At 41.1% G+C, this 15,237-nt stretch overlaps 1 protein-coding gene across 1 annotated transcript in view; it reads right to left on the bottom strand.

Moving 5' to 3' along the window:
* Positions 1-6,412: 6,412 nt before the first annotated feature.
* Positions 6,413-15,237, bottom strand: part of wdr1 (WD repeat domain 1) — a 53,945-nt gene continuing 45,120 nt past the window's right edge. The window contains exons 14-15 of the mRNA XM_067989701.1: positions 9,716-9,860; positions 6,413-7,077 (exon numbers count right to left, since the gene is read on the bottom strand). Coding sequence (XP_067845802.1) covers positions 6,968-7,077; positions 9,716-9,860 — 255 coding nt within the window. The 3' untranslated portion in view covers positions 6,413-6,967. The remainder of the gene's footprint in view (positions 7,078-9,715; positions 9,861-15,237) is intronic.

Genomic DNA, 15,237 nt, shown 5'->3' with positions numbered 1-15,237 from the left:
GATTATGGCCCAGAATTTCCTTGGAGTTGCTATGTGCATAAGTGGAGTTTCTACTGAACTTCCGGCAAAGTTACAGTGGCAAACCAGGAGCAGCTGCAAGGAAATTCCCAACACATCATCTTCCATCAATATTTAGTGAGGCTGATGTATTATTGAAAGAGGCAACAGAGGCCTGGGTACTTTGTTGAGTTGTCTGGTGACACACCACTTTTGCCTAGATCAGCAAAGGCAAGACCATAAATATCTTTGTTGCTTTGTTTGTTTCTCGGCTTTCCTCATTTCCATTTCCAAGTAGCTTAAGGCACTTGTACCATCACATCTGGTTACTGCATGAATCTTGGTCTGATATGTGTCAGGTAGCCAAGGTTATCAGCTATCATATAGACTGGAATATATTGTACTTTATTCCTGAATCACAATTCGTGAACAGACATTTGTAAAAAGAAGTTAATGTGTAACATATCTGGAGAATTGTTTATTACTCTTGGATGATCTTCGGATGCTTAATGTGCAAAAAGAATCGTTTTTTACCTGCTTTCTTATGGCTGCAACATCAATTGCGATGCCAAGAAAACCGTGATGAATCAATAGCTGCTGAGATACCAGGAGTATTGATTTAACTTTGCTGTACTACTTCTCTGAAAGGAAAGTAGCAAGCTTTACTTTGTTGATCTAACTATTGATGTCTTTTACCCATTGTTTGGTCACTGATATATATGGGCCATGATTCTTGACCTCCAAACTTCAAGGTCCAAAATTTTGCCTCACAGAATGCTTGGCTGCTTTAATGAAACCTTCTTCGTCGTAGCAGTTAAAGACTATAGGCCTGGAATTTCAATTGGCCTCAAAGGCGCAACTTGGGTGGATCGTCCAATGGGGTCTGGAATTTGGGGCGGAACCTAGCTCTACCGGGATTCCACCTGTTTCAAGTGCTAATTTAAATTATGGTAGGGGAGCAAGGGTGTCCTCTGCCCTTCCCTCACACCAAACAATGGGTAAAAGACATCAATAGTTAGATCAACAAAGTAAAGCTTGCTACTTTCCTTTCAGAGAAGTAGTACAGCAAAGTTAAATCAATACTCCTGGTATCTCAGCAGCTATTGATTCATCACGGTTTTCTTGGCATCGCAATTGATGTTGCAGCCATAAGAAGGCAGGTAAAGAACGATTCTTTTTGCACACTAAGCATCCGGAGCTCCCAGGCTAACCTGGGAATTCCACCTTATACATCCTTATAAGGTCTCAATGAAACTCTTGACAGTTGAAAGCTGGCATGAGTTTGATGAAGGCCCTAGGAAATGCCCCAAACCTTGCATAGACTAAAGTAATAGATCCCAGAGGATTGATTACCATAAAACATACTTCTAAAGGCTCCTTACACAGCTGCAGAGTTCTTGACCCTTTTATCTTCAGCCCAGGAGTAGCTTTAGGGTTCCCCTAGTGAAGTGGCTTTGACCTGTTCTGCTTACTATGGTCCACTGATGAGCCCTTATTGTCACCACTCTACACTTTGAAAACTCCATTGTTTTGCTATATAGAACTGATTGAGGAATCTCTCACTAACCTTCACCAGAAGCAGCAAATTCCCTTTTGAGATCTTGTAACCTTGGGAAAGTTATCATAGAATTAAATAAACCATAAAAGACAGACTTCAGCCAGTCAGTTTCTTTGATATTTTACCCAAGTTGAAAATAAAGATATTTACACAAATGAACAAGCTTGTGAAAATCTTAGATGCCATAGTTAATTTTTGCTCTATCACTGCAGACAGAGCACTGCTTTGCCATTTACTAGTTACTTCTACTCTGTGTGGTGTAGATCCGCAGACTGATTTTAATGATGAGCTCTCTCCAATGCCATCATCCTTGGCCATCATCTTTGAGACAAGCAAACAAAATGACCCTCGAGACAAAGTTAAAAAGAGATAGTGAAGTTGATATTCCAACAATACCCAGGTGCTGCTGTGATCTAAATATTAAGAAGCTACGATGTTGTGATGTTTAGTGAGCTTACTAATAAAGTATCACTGCTTCGCAGCACCATTAAGTAACTAAGGATGTGAAAAAGTCGATTCAGGACCCGACGTTCTGCAGCAGAGATGCGGTGAAGGAGGCCGTCAGTTGGCAAATGTTAAGCGATCTAGACCCTGTCCCAAACTGTGGGGGTGATGTCATCTGCGTAGTTGGGATAGGTGGACTGCGACAACTTCTGACCACCCTCCTTACTCTGTTATAATATGCTCCATCAGTGGTAACCATGACACACATTCTCCTCAAAACTGCTGAAAACTCTATTCTGATGTGACTTGCATAGAAACACTAATTAATTGCACGTTGTTGCACTGTGAAGCCAATGATTTTCTTCTGGTTTCACCACATTCTCCTCCAAAGCCATATCAGCTCACATCTGACTGACAGAAGTGTTGCATCTTGCAACTGGATGATTTCCAAGTAGAAAGTGCTGGTGGATTTCACATGTCGTATGAAACAGTTTTCATAGAATCATAGAAAATCATAGAAAATAGGAGCAAGAGTAGGCCATTCGGCACTTTGGCCTGCTCCGCCATTCAAGATGATCCTGGCTGATCGTCTAACTCACTACCCTGTTCCCACTTTTTCCCAATATCCCTTGATCCCTTTAGCATTAAGAAATATATCTATCTCTTTCTTGAATATATTTAATGACTTGGCCGCCACTGCCTTCTGTGGTAGAGAATTCCACAGGTTCACCATCCTCTGAGTGAAGAAATTTCTCCTCATCTCGGTTCTAAGTGGCATACCCCGTATCCTGAGACTGTGACCCCTGGTTATGGATTCCCCATCCATCGGGAACATCTTCCCTGCATCTAGTTTGTCTAGTCCTGTTAGAATTTTATATGTTTTGATGAGATCACCTCTCATTCTTCTAAACTCTAGTGAATATAGGCCTAGTCGACCCAATCTCTCCTCATACGTCAGTCCTGCCATCCCAGGAATCAGTCTGGTAAACCTTTGTTGCACGCCCTCCATGGCAAGGACATCCTCAGATAAGGAGATCAAAACTGCACACAATACTCCAGATGTGATTGCACCAAGGCCCTGTACAACTGCAGTAAGACATCCCTGTTCCTGTACTCAAATCCTCTTGCAATGAAGGCCAACATACCATTCACCTTCCTAACTGCTTGCTGCCCCTGGATGCTCGTTTATTCCTACTCTCTGTTTCCTGTCTGACAACCAATTCTCAATCCATGCCAGTATATTCCCCCCAATCCCATGTGCTTTAATTTTGCACACTAACCTCTTGTGTGGGACCTTATCAAAAGCCTTCTGAAAATCTAAATACATCACATCCACTGGTTCTCCCCTATCTATTCTACTAGTTACATCCTCAAAAAAACTCCAGTAGATTTGTTAAGCATAATTTCCCTTTCATAAACCCATGCTGACTTTGTCCAATCCCGTTAATGCCCTCCAAGTGTTCTGTTATCACATCCTTTATAATAGACTCGAGCATTTTCCCCACTACTGATGTTAGGCTAATTGGTCTGTAATTCCCTGTTTCTTCTCTCCCTCCTTTTTTAAATAGTGGGGTTACATTTGCCACCCTCCAATCTGTAGGAACTGTTCCAGAGTTTATAGAATTTTGGAAGATGACCACCAATGCATCCACTATTTCCAGGGCCACTTCCTTTAGTACTCTGCGATGTAGATTATCACGCCCTGGGGATTTGTCAGCCTTTAGCCCCATTAATTTCCCTAGCACTATTTTTTTTTACTAATACTGGTTTCCTTCAGTTCCTCCCTCTCACTATACCCTTGGTTCCCTAACATTTCCAAGAGGTTATGTGTATCCTCCTTTGTGAAGACAGAACCAAAGTATGTGTTTAATTATTCTACCATTTCTTTGTTCCCCATTACTGACTGTAAGGGACCTACATTTGTCTTCACTAATCTTTTTTCGATATATTTATGGAAGCTTTTACGGTCAGTTTTTATGTTCCCTGCTAGTTTACTCTCATACACTATTTTTCACCTCTTAATCAATCTCTTTGTTCTCCTTTGCTGAATTCTAAACTGCTCCCAATCCTCAGGCTTGCCACTTTTTCTTGCAATTTTATATGTCTCCTCTTAGGATCTAATACTATCCCTAATTTCTTTTGTAAGTCACGGTTGAGCCACCTTTCCCGTTTTATTTTTGCGCCAGACAGGAATGAATAATTGTTGTAATTCCTGCACACGTTCTTTAAATATTAGCCATAGCCTATCCACCGTCATCCCTTTTAGTAAAGTTCCCAATCTATCCTAGCCAACTCACACCTCATACTTTCGTAATTTCCTTTATTTAGATTCAGGATTCTAGTTTCAGATTCAACTACGTCACTCTCCACCTTAATGAGGAATTCTATCATGTTATGGTCGCTCTTCCCTAAGGGACCCCACACAAGATTGTTTATTAATCCTTTCTCATTGCATATGACAGCAAGGCAAATTGTGAGCCAGTGAGTGCTGTTTATTCTATGCAGGACAAAAATTAAAATGCTCTCTCTTTTGAACTATGAAGCAATAGGATCTCACATTTTGCAGGATTAAGGACACAATTTTTATGGCCTGGAAAGGTAAAAGATTCCAAACCTGTGGGACCCAAAGGTTCTTCGTGGGTGCAGTCTCTGATTCTCAAAAAAGGTACTCTACTCTCTTGTACCTGGGGGAAGCCTGGTAGGAAGAGCATAAGCTTCCCTAGCATTCTTCCTATTGCATTGATAAGCCAAGCTCCCAATTAGTCACAGAAATTCGAGCACAGGAGACCATTCAGCTGGTGCTAGCTTTTAAGCTGGAGCTATCTACTTTAATCCATTTCCTCACTTTTTTTTTTACTTTGTCCTTTTATGTTCTTCCCTTTCAAAGGCATATCTAATTCCATTTTAAATGATGTTCGAGCCTCAATAGCTATTTCTGGTAAAGAATCCATGTTCTAATCATCCTGTGTTATTCATCTTTTTAATGGAGTAACTAACCCCACCTCAACTTTTAAAGATCTATATATCTGCATCTCCAGATTGCTGTTGCTTCACACTTAAGAATCCTAATTTTTTTTTCCATTCATTCATGGGATGTGGGCATTACTAGCAAGGCCAATATTTATTGCCCATCTCTAATTGCCCTTGAGAAGGTGGTGGTGAGCCGTCTTCTTGAACAGCTGCAGTCCATGTGGTGAAGGCTCTCCCACAATGCTGTTAGGTAGGGAGTTCCAAGATTTTGACCCAGTGGCTTTGAAGGAATGGCAATATATTTCCAAATCAGGATGGTGTGTGACTTGGAGAGGAACGTGCAGGTGGTGGTGTTCCCATGCGCCTGCTGCCCTCGTCCTTCTAGGTGTAGAGGTTGCAGGTTTGGGAGGTGCTGCCGAAGAACCCTTGGTGAGTTGCTGCAGTGCATCTTGTAGAAGGTACACAATGCAGCCACAGGAGTGAATGTTTAAGGTGGTGAATGCGGTGCCAATCAAGTGGGCTGCTTTGTCCTGGATGGTGTCGAGCTTCTTGAGTGTTGATAGAGCTGCACCCATCCAGGCAATTGGAGAGTATTCCATCACAGTCCTGACTTGTGCCTTGTAGATGGTGGAAAGGTTTTGGGGAGTCAGGTGGTGAGTCACTCGCTGCACAATACCCAGCCTCTGACCTGCTCTTGTAGCCACAGTAATTATGTGGCTGGTCCAGTTAAGTTTCTGGTCAATGGTGACCCTCAGGATGTTGATGGTGGGGGACTGAACATCAAGGGCAGGTGGTTAGACTCTCTTGTTGGAGATGGCCATTGCCTGGCACTTGTGTGGCACGAATGTTACTTGCCACTTATCAGCCCAAGCCTGGATGTTATCCAGCTCTTGCTGCATGTGGGCACAGACATTATCTGAAGAATTGCAAATGGTGCGGAACACTGCAATCAGCAGCAAACATCCCCACTTCTGACCTTATGATGGAGGGAAGGTCATTGATGAAGCAGTTGAAGATAGTTGGGCCTAGGACACCGCCCTGAGGAACTCCTGCAACGATGTCCACGGGCTGAGGCTCGAAGGGCCAAATGGCCTACTCCTGCTCCTATTTTCTATGTTTCTATCAGAATGGCAAGTTTTCAAAGGTCAGCATTTAAAAAGTCAAAAAAGCCACCCATTTCTTTAATGCTTCTTTCCTTCCCTATCACATGCCCGCTTATTTCACAATTTTGTTAGTTTCAGTAATTTTATGAAGCCAGAAATAATAAAACAAAGTGCATCTTATTTTTCTCAACACATTATAGGCAATTTTGGCACTGTGGATAGCTAGTTAATATTCAGCACCTGAATAGTCCCATCTATATCTCATTTGGTTCATTGACTATCGATTGCACCTTATGGAATAAACACTCTGGACTTCACTTACAAACTAAGCACTCATAGCTGAAGTTTTATAGCATTAAAAACTTTATTATGTACTTTTCTGATCATCTGGAGAAAGTCTGAGGCAACAATTGTGCAGTACAGATTTCTAAAGCAAAGAAATAACATGTACAATATACAGTAGCTGCACTTACATCAATTCAGATCACAATTTTCCAAGAATTATTTTGTCATTGTACAGAAATATTCTCTAGTTGTAGTTTTGAGTCTGTCTTGATTTAACTCAATACAACTTCATAGATCTGGACTTGAACAAAAAAAAGCTGCATAATTAGGGCTTCATATGAATAGAAATAAGGCTGTTGCCTCTGGAATGTTGAACGTACGAGGTTAAGCTCCAGAGATTAGGTTAACAAGTGCTTTTCACGTGCAAATTTTTTTCTGCTAAAGCTTTCCAAACACAGTATATTAGATATGAACACTCTCAAGTGAACTAGGATTGTGATATGGGGCCCAATGGGCAATAAAGAAATTTTCCGCTCAATGCTAAGTTTCTACAGCAGCAGCCCTAGTCCCTGAAATTCTACGTGCCCTCCCCAAATACAGCAATTCTTGTTCAGTTGAAGGTGATGGACCACTGCTTCACACAAGCATCATGGGAAGTTGTCACCAGAGTATGTTCATCCAACCAAGCAATACAGCTAACATGATATAATCGATGAGTATCTAAGGGGAAAAAAACACAAAAGCTTATAAAAAAATGCACACAAGATTGAGGAGTTCAGCAGTAAAATATCAAGGCAGCATAATAGTCCACATCACACCACAGAAAACAATTCCTGGTCCTACTTCAAGCACATGAACTTACTCGCTTAAAATTTTGAGTTTTGCAATTTTCAGCTTTGAAGGGAAGACATTAAAAGCAAATAGTTGCTATCGCAGTGGTCTGTACTATTAATCATACAAATGAAACCATATTTATTTAGCAATAAACATACTGTGTCATTTACTCAAATTTAAAAATGGAAATATTTGCCTTCCAAGTGTTCCTCTTGCACATTGCTCCAAGTGTAAAATTTAAAACAGGAGGGGTAGCAGGTCACATGCATTTAGTACTATTCACATTTTTTACTTTAAAAAAGTGTTTGTCTAAATACAAAGGCATGTATTTATCAAATTGTACATTTTGGATAGTAAGTTTTTCCACAAAATAAAAGTACCTAATTTCAACAAAAGCATACATTAATCCATTTTGCTTAGTAACGTCATTGGTGAAACTCCAAGCGTAGAGCTTGATTTAGTCAGAAAAAATCTCTGGACACCAACACAGTAAATGTTAGAACCTCAACGCAACAATCATATCAATTGTCAGAGTAATTAGGAAGGCAAATAGTATGTTAGCCTTTATTGCAAGGGGTTGGCTTATAAAAGAGTAAGGAGGTTTTGCTGCAATTATATAGGGCTCTGGTGAGACCACACCTGGAGTACTGTGTACAGTTTTGGTTTCCTTACCCAAGGAAGGACATACTTTTGCCTTACAGGCGATGCAATGAAGGTTCACTAGATTGATTCCTGGGATGAGAGGGTCGTCCTAAGAGGAAAAATTGGGTAGAATGGGCCTATATTTTTTGGAGTTCAGAAGCACGAGAGGTGATCTCATTGAAACATATAAAATTCTTAGAGGGCTTAACAGGGTAGATACCGAGAGGCTGTTTCCCCTGGCTGGAGCGTCTAGAACTAGAGGTCATAGTCTCAAGATAAGAGTTTGGCCATTTAGGACCGCAATGAGGAAAAATTTCTTCACTCAGAGGGTTGAGAATCTTTGGAATTCTCTACCCCAGAGGGCTGTGGATACTCATTCGTTGAGTATATTCAAAACTGAGATCGATAGATTTTTGGACACTAAGGGAATCAAGGGATACAGGGATAGGGCAGGAAAGTGGAGTTGAGGTAGATGATCGGCCATGATCTTATTGAATGGTGGAGTAGGCTCGAGGGCCATATGGCTTATTTCTAATGTTCTTAGTACAGCAACAGATATTAGACAAATGGTCTATAATTACCTGGTTTTTCCTTCTCTGCCTCTTTAAGAGGTGTTACACTGGCTACTCTTCAGTCCTGCTTTGGTATAACCTTCGAATCTGATCAATTTGTTTTTAAGTTTCTGAATCCAAGTCATTAATGTAAATGCAAGATAGTAGTGGTTGCATTACTAACCCCAGAGCACCTCACTCAGCACTTGTCCACATTCCCAATATAACTGTCTAACAACTACTGCTGTTCTGTAGCCTTCAGCCAACTTCTTATCCATATCCAAGATTTACCCTGAATCCCCTCGATTTTGAGTTTAACTAATAGACTTTCATGTGGAACTTTGTCAAATGGTTTTTGGAAGCCTAAGTAAACCATGTGATAGGCATTGCCAAAGTCCATTTGGGATGTTATTTCTTGAAAAGTCAAGCAGATTGGTCAGACAGGAACTTCCCTGTCTAAATTTATGTAGGGTGCTGTATACTGTGTTATTATTGTATAGATAATCCTCAAATTTACTCATGTAATTGGTGCCATTATTTTTACATAGTAATCTATCATTTTCTACAAAGTAGATTTTATTTTTTTTTTTAAATTGAGGGGGTAAATTTCCACAGAGGTTAATGCTGTTTTTCTAGGGTTTCTGCGGCTCTTCCTCCAAAGTCATGGTGGATGAGCGAGAGAACCCCCGTGAAAATTTGCCCTCTAAGATTGTTTTTCTGTGTGGTGGGAAATACGATATTCAATCCCGGAAAACACTAAAAAGGAGAAAGTACCTACTTTAAAGAAAAAAGAAAAAACAGCATTAAGCTCAAATGGCTAGTCAATATTTAAGTTTCTAATGTTTTGTTTAAAAATTATTTTGTCACCTGGGTGGCACAGTGGTTTAAGAACAATGTTCTTGCCCATCCAAGACTCATCAGCTGAAAGTCATTGCTCAGTTAGTCATATGGCCTTGTGTGGTGAGTTCTGGCAGACTCAACCCCGATCCTCGCAAACATGGGCCCACAAAGTCTGCCTGTGGTTCAGTATAAATAGGCACTCTCACTTAAGAAGCCGGAATGATGGCTAGTGTGGGATGTAGAAATACTCAGTAAATACTGGATGAGATACTTTTCTCAGGCTGGAGCCAAAATCCATTGCTATTGCAGAGTACACCTAACTGCTATATTATATCTGACTTGGAATGGCTGATGTGGGCACTGAATGAGAGAAGTGGACGAAGAGTCAACAGTTAAAATGCTAATATCCACTATTCCCTAGCAAACTCAATTCAAACCCCTCAAAACCATTTTTAAAAAAAAGGCATATTCTGAAGCTCGATTATAAATACCTGAGATTTTGAATCTTTTATTTGGATTATTCAGGGTCCAGATAAAGACTAATCCATCCATCCCACCAGTTGCAAAGTGTTGATTATCTGGAGACCATCCTATGCAGACAACTTTAGCGTGGTGTCCATAGTAGTTATTCTCCTTCTGTTAAAATACAGGCATTGTTAAGATACAGCTCAGTTCAATGTTCACCCCTCCCCAGTGCACAATATCTATGACTAGAAATAAAAACCACAATTTTCCACTATGACAGGCATTCTGAACACAGACAAAGTTAAAACTTCGAATGTATAAAAAGAACGGAGACAAGCTCTGACAGTTGATCAATATTCTCAACCCTGAGATTTCTTACTATTGTGAAAGTGTAAAATGCACAGAAACAACAATTTGCCATCTTCCATATTCAAGTTTTTATTTGCTGGAGGACACCATGGTGAACAGATAAATTTCACTCCCACTAGTGTGGCCAGTCATTGGGCCTGAATTGGCACCAGGATTTATTCTACAGTGGAACATAGGGGAATATTGTATGTTTTTATTTCTGAATTTCCTTTCCACAAAGATCCATAATTTCAGGTTTCCTCAAGCACTGCATTACTCTAGAGTCAATCTGCCAATCAAGTTACAGGGTTGTCTAGGAGTGGCCCCATACAACGTCATCTTTTTTGACGAGGTGGACACCCCACATATACCTATGTTTAAAAGTTCTGAAACTAAGCTATGAGAAACCTCACAGGTAGCCTTTGTTTACCCTATATGGAGTGCATACACACTGTAGGGACACAACTCACTTGAGTGTTAAAGGAAATTCAGAAATTAAAAACACAGTATTCCCCTATGTTCCACTGTAGAATAAATCCTGGTGCCAATTCAGGCCTAATGACTGGCCACACTAGTGGGAGTGAAATTTATCTGTTCACCATGGTGTCCTCCAGCAAATAAAAACTTGAATATGGAAGATGGCAAATTGTCTCAGCAAACTGGGTACTATTAGCACACTGTCTTCTCACTGGTTTTGAATATAGTCTCTATTAATGGGATAAAAGTCTTAACCACTATGGGTGCATGAGATTAACCAATAGGTTTGAGGGAGCACGTCTCAGCCTACAGCACAGCCACAACATGGGAATGGTCAAGTATTTCTGGCCTGACTCTCCCTCTTTTCCTGTCTCCCCACCCCCCCACCAACCCCCACCCCCTGCAGGATCATCTTCCAGTGCTGGAGGTAATTTAAAAAAAAAACAGGACCTCAATGAGAATTCAAAGCAGATCTAACCTGTTTTCATCTCTGTTACACCAGTCACAGTGAGTGCCTTACCATATTTTTTGTTCAAGATCTCCATTACTAAACATTCCTGCATGATTTTTTTTGCTTTCAAAATAAAAATAAAATTCAAAAGAAATTTTTGTCCTAATCTCTTATTCCACCTCAACCTCCTCCTGAAGGTGGTGACGGTGCTGTATATGGTTCCATAGGTGCTGGCTGCCTGCCTTCCTTTACCTTGCTCAAGTGACTACTCTTCTTGTGCAAGCCTAGACAGCAAGTGTTAGAAGGCTATTCAACTGAGCCCAACCTGATCCTCACTTTCCAGCAACAGTAACTGCATAGTTATTAGGAGTGGGATCTCAGAGTGTGCTTTCCCCCTCCCTTCCAAGTCCAGGGACACTGAAACCAACTGTAGTCCCCCTATTGTAATCTAAGATGAAATCAATCAATTCAGGTTGGAACCTGGGATCTTGATCTGTGAGACTTAGTTCCACGCTTAGCAGTGCAAGTGCCAACAGGTTATTTGGGAAGCTAGGACAATTTTTTTTCTTTCTTTTTAGCAATTACTTCAAACTCATCACATGGAATGACAGCAATGATACAACCAGTGGGGAAAAAGATCTGTAAGAAAGGGACGATCAAATGAACGTCAAGTTACATTATTCTATTTCTTCCAGTGATCAGCTCCACTTAATCCAGGAAAGAACTCAAGATTAAGTTCATTAAAAAAAAAGTTAAGTCAATCGTATGTATATTACAGCAAAGATCGACTCTCAATTTCCCATAGCACATTATATACAACACAACTCAAATACTGGAGTGTGCGACAAGGCAATAACAGAGGACTATGGTTCATGAAGTCACCTCAGCTATGAGAAAGAGCCTCTATTGCTTTAATTCATCCCATGATTTGATCATAATGTATGCAAGCTGAACTATAGTAAATTTCATTGCACGTACAGGAAGTACAAATTTAAATTTTAGATTCTTCAGGTAAACTATACAATCTCAAAAAACAAACTTCAGCTTGCATTTATATATTGTACCTTTAAATGTGAGAAATGTCCCAAGGTGCTTTCTGGAGGAGGGTGGGGGAGGGGAGGAGAGGAGGGGAAAAAAAAGATAAAATGGATAATGGAGTAGTCACTAAGCCATAGTGGGAGAGTTAGGAGAGATGACCAAAAACTTAACCAAAAGTTCGGAGGTTTTAAAAAATGGAGAGAGGAGTGGAGAGATTAAGGAAGAGAATTACAGACTATAAGGCCGAGACAGAGACAGCTCTGCCACAAAACGGTGGGGTGAAGGGATGCACAAAAGATTAGTCAGAAGACTGAAGAATGTGGAAGGGATTCAAGGCTGAAGGAGGTTGCAGAGATACGGTTAAACAATGCCATGAAGGGATCTTATTGTTACTGTTGGGGGAGATGGCTTATCAGGGGAAAGCAGCAAGAGCCAAGTTCGTGGCACCACGGGTGGCTCTGCTGCACGAGGGGAGGAAGAAGAGTGGCAGGGTTATAGTGATAGGGGATTCAATTGTAAAGGGAACAGACAGGCGTTTCTGCGGCCGCAAACGTGACTCCAGGATGGTATGTTGCCTCCCTGGTGCTAGGGTCAAGGATGTCACTGAGCGGCTGCAGGGCATTCTGGAGGGGGAGGGTGAACAGCCAGTAGTCGTGGTCCATATCGGTACCAACGACATAGGTTAAAAAAAAGTGATGAGGTCCTGCAAGGTGAATTTAAGGAGTTAGGAGATAAATTAAAAAGCAGGACCTCAAAAGGTAGTGATCTCAGGATTACTACCAGTGCCACATGCTAGTGAGTATAGGATCAGGAGAATAGACCAGATGAATGAGTGGCTGGAGGGATGGTGTAGGAGGGAGGGATTTAGATTCCTAGGACATTGGGACCGGTTCTGGGGAAGGTGGGACCTGTACAAGCAGGACGGGTTACACCTGAGCAGGACCGGGACCAATGTCCTCGCGGGGGTATTTGCTAGTGCTGTTGGAGAATTGCAGGGGGATGGGAACCTGAGCAGGGAGACAGAGGAGGGGGAAACAAGGATAGAAACAAAAGACAGAAAGGGAAGAAGCAATAGCGGAAGGCAGAGAAAACGAGGGCGAGAAACAAATAGGGCCATAGTGCAAAATAATACTAAGATGACTAGCAATCTTAAAAAGACAAGTCTAAACGCATTGTGTCTTAATGCGCGGAGCATTCGCAACAAGGTCGATGAATTAACAGCGCAGATAGATATTAACGGGTATGATATAGTTGCGATTACGGAGACATGGCTGCAGGGTGACCAAGGATGGGAACTGAACATCCAGGGGTATTCAATATTTAGGAAGGACAGGCAAAAAGGGAAAGGAGGTGGGGTTGTGTTGCTAGTAAAGGAGGAAATCAATGCAATAGTGAGGAAGGATATTGGCTCGGAAAATCACGATGTGGAATCTGTATGGGTGGAGCCAAGAAACACCAAGGGGCAGAAAACTTTGGTGGGGGTTGTCTACAGGCCCCCAAACAGTAGTGAAGATGTAGGGGACGGCGTTAAACAGAAAATCAGAGATGCATTCAAGAAGGGTACAACTATAATCATGGGTGACTTTAATTTACATATAGATTGGTTAAACCAAATTAGCAATAATACTGTGGGGGAGGAATTCCTGGAGTGTGTACGTGATGGATTTCTAGACCAATACGTTGAGGAACCAACTAGAGAACGGACGATCCTTGACTGGATATTGTGCAATGAGAAAGGATTAATTAACAATCTTGTTGTGCGGGGTCCCTTAGGGAAGAGTGACCATAACATGATAGAATGCCTCATTAAGATGGAGAGTGAAGTAGTTGAATCTGAAACTAGAATCCTGAATCTAAATAAAGGAAATTACGAAAGTATGAGGTGTGAGTTGGCTAGGATAGATTGGGGAACTTTACTAAAAGGGATGACTGTGGATAGGCTATGGCTAATATTTAAAGAACGTGTGCAGGAATTACAACAATTATTCATTCCTGTCTGGCGCAAAAATAAAACAGGAAAGGTGGCTCAACCGTGGCATACAAAAGAAATTAGGGATAGTATTAGATCCTAAGAGGAGACATATAAAATTGCCAGAAAAAGCAGCAAGCCTGAGGATTGGGAGCAGTTCAGAATTCAGCAAAGGAGGACAAAGAGATTGATTAAGAGGTGAAAAATAGTGTATGAGAGTAAACTAGCAGGGAACATAAAAACTGACTGTAAAAGCTTCTATAAATATGTCAAGAGAAAAAGATTAGTGAAGACAAATGTAGGTCCCTTACAGTCAGAAATGGGGGAAATTATAATGGGGAACAAAGACATGGTAGAACAATTAAACACATACTTTGGTTCCGTCTTCACAAGGAGGACACAAATAATCTGCCAGAAATGTTAGGGAACCAAGGGTATAGTGAGAGGGAGGAACTGAAGGAAATCAATATTAGTAAAAAAAAGTGCTAGGGAAATTAATGGGGCTAAAGGCTGACAAATCCCCAGGGCCTGATAATCTACATCGCAGAGTACGAAAGGAAGTGGCCCTGGAAATAGTGGATGCTTTGGTGATCAGCTTCCAAAATTCTATAGACTCGAACAGTTCGTACAGATTGGAGGGTGGCAAATGTAACCCCACTATTTAAAAAAAAAGGTAGAGAGCAAAAAAAAAAGGGAATTACAGACCAATTAGCCTAACATCAGTAGTGGGGAAAATGCTCGAGTCTATTATAAAGGATGTGATAACAGAACACTTGGAAGGCATTAACGGGATTGGACAAAGTTAGAATGGGTTTATGAAAGGGAAATCATGCTTAACAAATCTACTGGAATTTTTTGAGGAGGTAACTAGTAGAATAGATAGGGGAGAACCAGTGGATGTGTATTTGGATTTGCAGAAGGCTTTTGATAAGGTCCCACACAAGAGGTTAGTGTGCAAAATTAAAGCACATGGGGGGGAATATACTGGCATGGATTGAGAATTGGTTGACAAACAGGAAACAGAGTAGGAATAAACGGGTCTTTTTCCAGGTGGCAGGCAGTGACTAGTGGGGTACCGCAGGGATCAGTGCTTGGGCCCCAGCTATTCACAATATGTGTCAATGATTTGGATGAACATAGGAACAGGAGTAGGTCATTCAGCCCCTCGTGCCTGCTCCACCATTTGATAAGATCATGGCTGATCTGTGATCTAGCTCCATATACCTGCCTTTGGCCCATATCCCTTAATACTTTTGGTTGCCAAA

This window comes from Heptranchias perlo, chromosome 1 (assembly GCF_035084215.1).
Source record: "Heptranchias perlo isolate sHepPer1 chromosome 1, sHepPer1.hap1, whole genome shotgun sequence".
In the NCBI taxonomy this organism is placed as follows: domain Eukaryota; kingdom Metazoa; phylum Chordata; class Chondrichthyes; order Hexanchiformes; family Hexanchidae; genus Heptranchias; species Heptranchias perlo.
The sequence above is the reverse complement of the archived record's forward strand: the minus strand, read 5'-3'. Positions and strand labels throughout refer to the sequence as shown.